This window comes from Etheostoma spectabile, chromosome 7 (assembly GCF_008692095.1).
Source record: "Etheostoma spectabile isolate EspeVRDwgs_2016 chromosome 7, UIUC_Espe_1.0, whole genome shotgun sequence".
Lineage (NCBI taxonomy): Eukaryota > Metazoa > Chordata > Actinopteri > Perciformes > Percidae > Etheostoma > Etheostoma spectabile.
In genome coordinates this window covers 7600914-7612665 of record NC_045739.1, presented here as the reverse complement: position 1 = coordinate 7612665, position 11752 = coordinate 7600914, and the positions used below count along the sequence as shown (strand labels likewise).

Genomic DNA, 11752 nt, shown 5'->3' with positions numbered 1-11752 from the left:
GACTGTTTGGTTTGACAAAAGCAATTTTAAAAGGTGTCAACGTTTTCTGATGTGGGGGACATTTTGTGCTGTTATTACATAGAGGACAGGAAATGAGGGGCGAGAGAGATGGTTAACTATTTGCAGCAAAGGCTTGAAGTCAGGATGCTGAAATTCATTGTCGCCACCTCTAAAACCCCCAGGCCACCCTGTTTTCTAATAGTTCATGGACTTATTTCTTCATGGGTTATTCTAGAAAAATTAGCAAATTGACTTAGTTGCAGCCTTAAACAAGGCTGTTTGTTGGCTTCTGCATTACCAAAGCATTTGTTATATACTGTGTCCAAGTCAGGGTCTGACAGTGATTTCTTAGTAGCACTGCTATATTGTTGTATACCATGAGAAAGACTCTTGAAGACAAGTTTATTACATTCCGTTTATTCTGCAAATACCATCTGTAAAAATTATACATCAAGCTAAGTATGGAACTCAGGTAACGGTTCACAGTTCTTCTACTGTCAAATTTAATTTATTTCGTAGGAAAGTTCCATAAAAACAAATGTACGTACATAAGTGACGTAAAGAAGCACTTCATGCTACAACACAAACCAGATTCCATATACAGTAGTCTATTATTGTGTCACTTTTTAAAACAACAGGGTGCTTGCCCTCTTTGGATGACAGATTCCAGACAATTTGTCCTATTTAACCAAATATGTACAGATAAATGAAAAGGGAGTACAAAGAGATGTCCAAAGAAGACAAAGACACGATCAAAAGAACATCAGCATTGTGCTTCACGCAAGACACTATGAACAGCCGAGCTAGCACATTTGAAGTAAGCTGCAAGTGAGAAGTCAAAGTGTATGAGTGCAAGTTGGTGGGAAAAGGAAGTATGAAGATGACAATGGAAAAAGAAGGGTCCTTTAAATTTACTTTAAGGCAAGCACCCTGCAGCAAAGAGCTGTGCAGCTTTTCGTACCGCAAAAAACTACGCACAGGCTGTCAACACCCCGTCACTCCTCATCTGAGGGTTGATTTGGTCAAAAAAACATCTGCTGAGGTCCCATCACACTTTCCCCTCCTCTTTACTCCAAATGTTTTTTTCCCCCCCCTTTCTCCCATCACAGCAGGCAGGCGGAACAAATGCGGCAGAAAAACGCCATCAGCCCGGCCCCTTCCTCCCTCCACCACATCCACTCCTTCTCTTCAGTCTCTACCGGAACTTCCTTCTGAAGGGAAAATGGCGGACAGGAGGACACTGGAGAAGGTCTGTGTAGCGGAGGGGTAGACACAACGGGAGGCGGAGAGCAGGGAGTGGGTGGAGGAATAGGAAGGGGGGAAGCGGGGAGGTGATGGTGAGCCAGGAGAGTGAGGAATGGGTGAGGATGGTTTCAAGGTCCATTTCCATCCAGTGATCCTGTTACAAGCGCATATGCCGTCTTTCCCTCAGACTACCGACACAAAGACCACCTGCGTTGTGAACTCCATCCTCATACAAAAGGCCTCTTTAATCGGTTCCTGTAGTAATTACAACGACAAAATAAATTTAAAATGTCATCCTGACAACAACCTCCGGAGAACCACTATAAATGTTCATCATGATCACACAATGTACTGGCGTGCCTCATTACTCCGAATTATGATCCGTGTGTTTTCCCATTTCACCTCAAACAATTACACGTTATGGTTACGATTCGTCTCTATTTGTCACTATATGAGTTGGTCAAAACATTTTTTTTTAGTAAACTGTGTACACAAACAATGTTCTCAATGCTTCCGTTTATGCGTAGAGCCCCTGGTGATACTTGGAGAAAGGTTTCACGTTGTGCCGAGCCTTCTTAGTGTTTTAAAAATGGGGATTTTGATGCGATCATAGTAGTAGCCCTAGCACTCCCATTAAAAGGCCATTTGACCGAAAAACGATAATACGGTAAATCTAAAAATTGGCGCTTCTGTCCTATTTGTGCTTTTAAATGAAAGTTTGACTCTGGTACATTCACAAACAGACCCTAGGATGCATTTTTGCGAGAGTTGCGCTTTATCAGCTATATATTATTTTACTTTTTCGACATTCAGACTATTAATCTAATAGTTGAGCAAGAGCCATTTAATCTGCAACTATTCAGATAATTGATGAGTCGTTTGTCAGTTTTCAAGCAAACATGTCTAATGTTTTCTGCTCCCAGCTTTTCAAATGCGATGATTTGCTAATTTTCTTTGTCATATAATGACAATAAATCTTGACGTTAATCAGAATAACACGTCATATTGAAGAAATCCACTTGGGCTTACAATCTTTTTTTTTTTTACATTCAATGGATTAAATTGAGAAAATAATTGGCAGATTAATCAATAACGAAAATCATTGTTGGTTACAATGTGTTTGTGCTTGGTCAATCTCACGAGGACTTTATTACTGCATGTATCACACTAAAGACTACTCAGACATGAGACTACCTTTAGCAGGATTCACAGTCTTGTCAGTGTTGGCCTCCTCGGCTTCTGTGGCGACACCACACACCGACTGCTCCATTTTCTCCTCCACCCCTCCTCCTGGCTGCGGCTCCATTGGGGAGGATCCCGTTGTTCGTGGCTCTGCTGCTGCTGCTGCTTCTGGTGCAACTGGTCCTGGTTCTGCCTCATGAGCAGCAGCAGTTTTTTCCAACCGGGGCAAAGATGCCTTGGTGGAGAACCAATATCGCACCAAGTCCGCTGTTAAACCACTAGCCTCAGCCAGTTCCTGCACCTGTGCAAGAACAAACTGCGTTAGCACACAGCTCCACGTTAAAAGGATCACATGCATACAGAATCTATGCAACGTTTTCTGAACCGCAGCCACTGTGAACACAAGGGACAATTACTGGATGATGGAAGACGCTAAAAAAAATAAAACAGCATTACAATAGCAAAATTAGAGAATGGGGGAAAAACCTGTAGTGCAAATATTTGCTTTATAATCAAAAAGATAGGGGTGCACAATTCAGAAAATGTCACGATTCAATATCAATTTTTAAGCTCACGATTCAAATGAAAATCAATTTTTGATTTAAAAACGATTCACAGTATATAAATGTAGTATACTTTTCCCATGTGATAGTATACAAGCCATTTCAAAAAAAAAAATCATATTATTTATATAAATAAATATGAATCAATCGTTGGAATTCTATGAACTGATTTTTTTGTACAACCCTACAAAAAAGGTGTTTGATTACTACCTCATATAACTATATATCTATAGAATTATTTGTTTTTAAATTTGAGAAAATCAATCACTCATGAAAATCAATCAAAGAAAGATTTACTGAGCATGCTGCTGCCAATGATACAATATGCAGTTAATGTCAATGTCTTTCTATCACAGTCATTTGCATGTAAGCCACAAAATATCTTGTGTGTGTGACTCATAAAATAACTGAACTGGTTTTGAAGCAGCTAGGAATGTCCATCTCTCAAAGCCTAAATAATGTGCACTGTCAAGAGTTTTCCGGAGCGACTGCTTTCCTTGGATACGAGTCATTTTTTCCTACAAAGCGGTTAGCTAAAGGGAAAATGTGTTGAGACTCAAATATCCTGTCATACCTTGTGTCATAGCGGCAATGTTATGTTGCCTGCTTTTTCAGGTTTCAGTTGTTCAGACCCATTGAACTGCTCTAAAAAATAAAAAAAGTGTAATATTTAGTGTTAATACCTGTGACTCCTCCAGGCTGCCGTGGACGTCGCGGTGGGCCTGGAGAATCTGTGTGTTCGCCTCATTGAGTTCCTCTTCCAGAGCCATGCTCTGGTAAGCTTCCAGCCACTTCAGCTGGCCGTTCTTCTGCACGTAGCGGCAGTCCCCAAACCAGCGCACTACCTCAGGTCTGGGCAGTCCAGTGGATGAGATCAGTTTATCATACTGAGAAGCGCTGGGCCACTGGGTACGGGCGTAGACTTGTTTGAGCAATCGCAGCTGCTCCGCTGTCTTCTTACCTCGAATGGCTGAGGGTTTGGGGGAGGGGGATGGTTTGGGTGTCGGGGTCGAGGGTTGGGGCGGTTTGGGGGTGGAGGATGGAGTAGGGCCTGGGGAGGATGCAGGTGTGCGGATGGATTGAAGCGGGCTATCTAACCCTTCACCCTCTGCTTTGCCATTGGCCTCTGTCACCTTGAGCATCTTCAGATTGATTTTAATAGGGTTGACTTTCAGTTCTCCTGAACTGTCCTCCTTCTGTCTCTCCTCCCCATCAACTTCCATCTCCTCTTTCATTGCCCGCTCCGCCTCCTCTTTCTTTTTCTCTGCTGCCACTCGCTTCCTCCTGTCAGCGAACCAGCCATGGATCTCCCTTCTGGTCATCTTGGTCTCAGCTCGCAGTCTGTCCACTTCCTCCCCTGCTGGGTCAGGGTCCTGGCCAAAACTGGCCTCTAGAGCCTTTACCTAAACATACAGGAATGGACAAGGTGAAAAACCTGAAAGAACTGGGTTAAACTAAATAGATTACTTAATTCGTTGATTGGTTGATCAACAAGAAAATGAATCAGCACCATGCTGCATGTTTGATTATTTATTTAAGTAATTTATCATTTAAAAATGCCGACAATTCTTAGGTTCCAGCTTCTCCAATCTGATGATTTGCTGCTTTTCCTTCACCACAACATTTGAAGATTGGCATGTTTCACTAATTTCAGGCCTTTTTAATCAAATAAACAAACTTATTTAGATCAATACAGCAGAACTAAAGACATCGTATTTTTTTTCCCAACTCGACTGGACTGTGGTACTAGCTGCGGCTAATGTAGCCTTGGGCTGATAGCCTTAAACAGAAATCCAGAGGGGGCTATAGTGGTCTGGAAACCTCACTTCTCTCCATTTTTTCCCCCATTTTCAAACGTGTAGTCTTTAGCCTCAACCACTGCTGAGTAAAATCAAATTTTGTACAGCTTAAAATGCAATAATACCCCCAACCCCCATCCCAGAATTAAGTGACCACATAGAAAAAGATGTCAACCTAAAACAGCCTTCTCAGCATTCTATGCCCACAGCCTGTTACACAGTAAGCACAGCGTCTCACCTGATGAGGCTCTCTCTCCTTGTAGCGAATAGCTGTGAAGTCAGGAGAAGGAGGTCTGGGGAGTCGGCGGGAAGGTGTGGTGGGAGAGGTGGGAGTCTGTGATGCAGTTGGGCTCAGGGGTGCAGAGCTGTGCTGGGGCGTTTTTGCACCAGTGTTGCAGCTACTTTCAGAGAGATCAACAGGGTTGGCACTGCCAGCGTTGCCGCTCCCTGGCGTACTCGAAGCGCTCCCTGCTCCTGCTGCAGTGCCAGACTTATTCTGTCCGCCTGTGCTGGAGCGTGTCCCTTTGAGGTTGCGAAAGTGGTAGCGCCGGTCACTGAACCACTTGCGGACTTCTCGTACTGTGAGCCCAGTCAGAGCAATGAGGCGGTCCACCTCCTCCTGGTCGGGAAACTGGCTGACCTGGAAACTGTCCTTCAGAGTGTTGAGCTGCTCCTGAGACTTCTTGCCCTTGTAAAAGCTGGGGTCCAGGAACGCATTAACAGGTGTCTGAGAACCAAGTGAGCTGCTTAAAGGTGCTGCAGGAGAGGGGGAAGAAGACTTGGAGGCAGGGGAAGACGCATCCTCCATTTTGATGGTGGGAGAGTCACTGGTGGCAGTGTCAACATCATCTGCATTTGTGCTAGTTGTGTTTTTGTTGCTGCTACCGTTGTTATCTTTGCTCTTATGTCCATCACTGCCTGTTTTGTTATTAGATTGGTTGTCTGTGGTGTTTTTGCTTCCTGTGGTTACTTTGTTGTCACTCTTCACACTGCTGGTGTTGTTGGCTTTGCTGATATTTAAGTTCTTAGCATTGACATGGCTGGTGATATTACTATTGCTCTTGTTATTGCAGTCTGCATTAGCACTATTGTGTTTTCCATTAACACTGCTAACCTTAGCATCATTAAGACTGCTGCCTCCTAGGCTAAGGTTGATGACACTAGCTTGACTGCTAGTAATAATAGTGCTAGTGCCTCCTCCTCCACTCCGACTACTGTTACTGCTGCTAATGACGTTGCTCCCAGTGCTGCTGCTGCTGCCCACCGTCCCCACCACCATGCTGATGCCTTTGTCTGCCACTAGGGCGGCAGCAGGACGGGCCTGCATCATAGGGCGGGCTGCTGCCTGGGGCTTAGGTGTGACAGCCAGGGCCACGGGTGCACTGCTAACCTGGATACCATTTGCCATTACAGGCTGAGTGACGATTACCCCGCCTTGGCTGACAAGAGAGCCCTGCAGGATGTGAGGGATCCCAGTTGCCCCCAGTGAAGCAGGCAGGACTGTGATTGTGTGTTGGGCTGGGCTATGGTTACTCTGGCTCTGGTTGTGCGAGCTGGAAGGGGCAGTCTGGATGATAGTGTTGAACATCTTTCTCCTGGCCTCCTCGATCTCCTCAGGAGACCAGCTGATGCCTTGTTTTAGTCTCTGGGCTGTGAACCAGATCTTGATTTGCTCTTCAGGGAACTTTGTGACCACAGTCAGGTAGCATAGCTCCGCCTTTGTGGGGTACGGGAATTTACTGAAGGAGGTCTTCAGGAAGGAAGAGGAGTCCATAGAGGCACTGTAGGTAGGGATGCTGCTCAAAGGAATCATCACCTGGGGAGGGTAAAATGCAAAAATGACAGTATGAGATTATTATGTTATTTCAACATTTGTCAACATTCAAAAAAATAAATTCAAAACAAATTACCTTGGGGAGATTTTTGGAGGTTGAATACGAAGCAGCAGAAATATTTGAGGAGGCTGTGACTGGTGCAGATTGATGAAGGCTTCTGCTTTGAACAACTGAAACCACCTATAGGGAACCAATTTAAAAAAGAATCAAAGTAAATTAATCTCAATTAAATAAAGTCAGATAGATATATAGATACTTTATTCATCCTGAAGGAAATCAGACTTTCCCAAAAGTTTTTCCCCCAAAATCAGCCAAACTAAGAGCCAGAATAAACCACCACCTACCTGTGTGATGGGAGTCTTGAGCATTGGTAATGCTCCGGAGCCGTTGACTATCTGGATTCCTGAGGACAGAGTGACCTTGGTTGTTCCATTGTGGACAATTGTGGGAACATGTGTGACTGTCACTGCAGTAGGCTCTTTTCTTTCAGTCTCTCTGGACGCAGAGATAGACTGTGGGTCTAAGGAAGGATCGTCGGAGACTGGGTGAGACACCACTATCCGCTTAGACTCCGATTTGCCTTTCAGCATCCTCATAATTGGGGTTTTAGTGATGGAGATCTCACTATCCTTCCCAGTCTCTGCCCCAGTCACCATATTCTGCTCCACTACTACTCTTCTGTCCCTCTTCCTCAGCTGCAGAGTTGTGTTCAATGTGCTGGGGTGAACCCTGGCATTATGCAGGGCCAGCCCTTCAAACTTGGGTGCTGAAAACCCACAGCTCACGCAAAAGAAGCTGGGGTCTGCACGAAAGTCTGGGTGCCCAGAGTACACATGATCCAAGAACAAGTTAAGGTCATGTGTTTCAAAGTTACAAGGCTTACAGGTGTATGTGCCACCACCATCTTTGACATTGTCCCCCAGTTCTGGTTTGGAAGACTCTCCTGGGTCGAACGGGCTATGTCTGCCCCCTCCAGAAATCCTGGATTGACGGAGAAGAACCAGAGAGTCCTGTTCAACCTCATCTACTGGACGTATGATCTTGCTGGGAATCATACAAGGAGTGGTAGACTTCCTCTTGCTGGCCATTATCTGACGACAGGGTGTGGAGGGTTGGTCAAATGGCTGAAAGTGGTGAGTGAGTGAGAATATGGGTCGTTATAGACCAGGCATGGGGGAAGGAGGACAGCGGGACTTGTCCATAGGTCCCCTTGTAGTTCCCACCACAATTTTAAAAAAGGAAAAACCTGGAAATGAGAGAAGTAGCACATTTTAGTTCAAGGCATAGTGTGGGTTGTGGCATAAAACGTCACATTTCAAGTACAAATGAGGGAAAAGATGGGGGAGGGAGGAGAAATACCATGGCATATCTTCTTTCAGATGGAAGAAAATCATGCACGGCTGGATGTTTCCAGGTAAAATATCAACAGCACAGGTAATAATTATGAGACCTTGTGAAAAGATTTAGCTGAAGCCTTTAAAAAGATTCAAGTCTTCACCATGATTTCCCTGTCCCATGAAACTCAAGGCTCTCTCTTTTTTATTAGTGCATTCAAACAAGCTCAGTCTGCTTCTACACTAAAGTCTTTTTGGGAGAGCTCCTGTCCTACCCCCTTCTTTCCCCACCCCCACTCTGTCTCACTTCCGCTCTTTCAGACACACCCCCACAGAGAGAGCGTTCTGTATTTTCTTTTTAATCCAGAGCCTCTGCCTCTGTAGCTTCAATGAACACCTTTATAAAGACTGGCACAGAAATACTCACTTGTGAATGTGTTGCTTAAGATAGAGTCTACTTGACATTTGCGCAAGTGGGTGGTTCTGACGTTCCAAAAGATGGCGTTCTCGCCCAACACTAGCACAGACAGTACAGATGGAGACATACAGACCTGCATATGAATGTTAATCTTTAATTTGTCTTTACATCAACCTAGATCCTTTGTATCCATACAAAATGGTGAAGCTTCCTGTGGAAGAGTTGCCCCCTCCCTCTGACAGAGAGGTAGTGATGCAGTATTGGAGGACAGCTCTAGGGCAATGACTCTCCCAATCACTTTGCACCGACATGACACCTCACGCACAAAGCACCAAAAGCTCACAAAAGTTCAACGGCTCAAAAAAGTTCAACAGGAAAACCCTAAAACCTCTCCAGCCCCTCCCTATGCAAAGATACTTTACTAACAAATCCAAACCAAATGCAGCTTTTCTGGTAGGCAGCCCCAAAAAATAATCTTGGCCTTCTAACGCACAAACAGAGCAGTCCCATCATTTAAATGTTAAACTTGTCTGGGACTAGTTTCAGAGCATGCATTACCTCTTGTGCACAATGCTGCTGCTGCTGCTGCTGCTGCAGCACCACCATCAAGTGAGCAGCATACTCCAAGACAGTGTCATCATACAATGAACAAACCTCTAATCAAATATAACTAAGCTTTCTTTCTCTTGTACCCATAAACACAGACACACACACACACACACACACACACACACACAGCCTTGTTTTGCAACATAAAGGTCATGGTACATTAGCTCAAAGCCCAGTGAAGGGTACAGGACCGGGGTATGACAGATGCCCTTTCACACACTGAGTGAAAGTATACAGAGTTCACTTGCTGGCATTAAAAAGCTTACAACCTCAGTTCTAGTCAATGTAAAACTTTTAGTAACTTTATGTGTTACATACAGTCTTCATATCTGACTAATTTGTCAGAATTTTCCAATCAACCAATAATGAGATATTTGATCAAGCCTGTGTTGAAAACTTAATGGGACTCCCATCAAATTTGTTATCTTTGCCTGTTTTGTCACCACTGAGAGACTGAGATCTGAGTGTGAGGGGTTAACAGGCAAATTAAGTTTGCTACTGTGGCGGGAACGTGATGCCCCTTGTTTCCCCGTGCACCCCCCAGAGAGAGTAACTGCCCTCAGCTTGGGCTGCACCCCTCCTATTCCCCTGCCATTCAGTTCTGCATCAGGGGGCACAGCTCTGCCAAGGCAGGCTGGTCACATGATCAACACAAAGGCTTATGGGTGGGCAGTCTCAGCCATCCATCATGTGGTTCTGCTGGGTGTGGGCAATCGAGAGGAGAGGGAGAGCGAACCGGACGAGGACGGTGGGGGATGGGCAGCCCGTTTGGAGTAGGAGGCAAGGGAAGGAGGGGTGTTAACTGTCGTGGAGGAAGCACTGAGGTGTTTCAGTGAGGAATTTTCCTCCCCGATACCCCCCTCTAACTAGCCAACACCAACCTACCCTGTCCCCCACTCGTCAACGCCCCCTTCTTGCTCCAAACTACAATCACACAGTCCTTCCCTCCTCCCTGCCTCCCTCCTCGCTGCGCTGCAAAGCCTGGAATGTTCCAACCCGATCTCTTCAGCCAGTGGACATAACCTGAAGTTCAGTTTCAGTGTCTGTGCACACACATGCATTTAAGGGTTACTCAAACTAAAACAATTACTGTTGCAAGAATACAAGAATGTGCACCTATGGACAGCCAGTAAGATTGAAAGACAGTGTTACAATGGCAACAAAGTTTCCATCACAAACTGACTGCATGTGAGAAAAATCGAAAAACACAACTGTGTGATCACATCGCTGGGCATCAGCAAGGCAAGTAACCAGCGAGACCCACAGGCCTCACACAGGTGAGGACTGAAACAATGCACAATCCAAGCTGAGCTTCTTTCGGTGAGTCAAAATGGGCAGCTCATGTCTCAACAATGCCAGGCTACGACCAGTTCTTGACTCACTGGTATGAGAGCATCGTCCAGTAACTCGTGTTTTGAATGCTGCACATATGTTGACTGACCATGCAGTGATGGCGGGTTTGTGTCTGTTATATGTGTCAGTATTTGCACGTGTGGGTTTCCTGTGAGATTGAGAGTGCAGAGAAGGAAGGTGGGGTGGGCGGGGGAGCATGAGTATGTGCGTTTGTGTGTGTGTTTGTGTGTGTGTGTATGTGGCGTGCGGGGGTTGCTGCCTGCATGCCTGTGTGTGAGACTTGTTTACTGAGGTAGCGAGGCTGCCATTTTTCCTGTGGTTGAGAGTCAGAGATCTCCCAGTGACACAAAAGACAATCTTTTGTCCTCCTTGTTCATAACATAAACCATGGCATGATTTCCTTTCATTCTCTGGCCTGACTCTTGTCTAGGCCGGGGCTATATCCTCTGAGTACAGGCCAATAATAGCGCTCTCACACACTAGAAATCCTACAGCTTGGCCACATGGCGTAGCTGCATGGTAACTAAACTACTCCTTACCTTGCTGAGAATACAGGTGTAACATGTGTAACAAATGCTCTCTGGGTGTACAACATAGCAGCTTTTTTCCTATTTTTCTCCATTTCTTGCTTCCAGACTCATCTTTTTTCCCCTCGCTCTTCCTCCGTCTCTTCAACCTCATTTCCCCTCCCTCTCCAACTGGCTCTACACCCTCTGCTTCCCTCCCTCTGTTCCTTCTCCTACTCCCTCTCAGAGCAAGTTTGGCCCAGGGAGACAGGTCGGCAGCGCCACTGGTGTGTTACTGTCCCCATGGCAACCACCTTCTAGCCCCCCCCCCCCCCCCCCCCCCCCCCCCCCCCCCCCCCACCTCTCTCTCCAGCTCATTTTTCTAAAGCACATGCGTGTGGGTAAACACACACACAGTCACACACACACACAGTCACACACACACACAGTCACACACACACACACACCTATGCCATCTAGTCCCTGGCTCAAGCGGGGCTTGTTTGTTCCACACACCCCTGTGAGTGGTATTTGGAGAGTCCCTGCCCTGCTCCTATTTCAGTGCCTCTCTCATGCGGTGTTGATGTCTCCCTGCTAGGTGCGGTCGTTGTCGCTAAGGCATGCTATTGGCCGGGGCTGATGCCGTCTCTTCCTGTTACTGGGTGGCACTAGCTCAGTCCGTGGGGACTTGGCTTTGGGGTCTCCGGTTCAAGTCCCCGCATGGACCAAGTACGGAGAATGGACTGGTAATTGGAGAGAAGCCGGTTTGCCTCCTAGGCACTGCAGAGGTGCTCTTGAGCAAGGCATGGAATCCCCAACTGCTTGGGGAGCCATCCTGTAAAGCTGCCTCCTCGCTCTGACATCTCTCCATACATCCCACATGTGGATAGGTCCTGTTTGTTTGTGCG

General features: G+C 46.0%; 1 protein-coding gene across 2 annotated transcripts in view; it reads right to left on the bottom strand.

The window, feature by feature from the left end:
• Positions 1-401: 401 nt before the first annotated feature.
• The window catches only part of zhx3b (zinc fingers and homeoboxes 3b), a 14107-nt gene continuing 2756 nt past the window's right edge, over positions 402-11752 (bottom strand). The window contains exons 2-8 of one of the 2 annotated variants that reach the window (XM_032520803.1): positions 8386-8509; positions 6969-7870; positions 6700-6804; positions 5028-6605; positions 3674-4393; positions 2440-2728; positions 402-1500 (exon numbers count right to left, since the gene is read on the bottom strand). In XM_032520803.1, coding sequence (XP_032376694.1) covers positions 1490-1500; positions 2440-2728; positions 3674-4393; positions 5028-6605; positions 6700-6804; positions 6969-7712 — 3447 coding nt within the window. In that variant the 5' untranslated portion in view covers positions 7713-7870; positions 8386-8509 and the 3' untranslated portion in view covers positions 402-1489. The remainder of the gene's footprint in view (positions 1501-2439; positions 2729-3673; positions 4394-5027; positions 6606-6699; positions 6805-6968; positions 7871-8385; positions 8510-11752) is intronic. The other variant, XM_032520802.1, reaches the window with a different exon arrangement.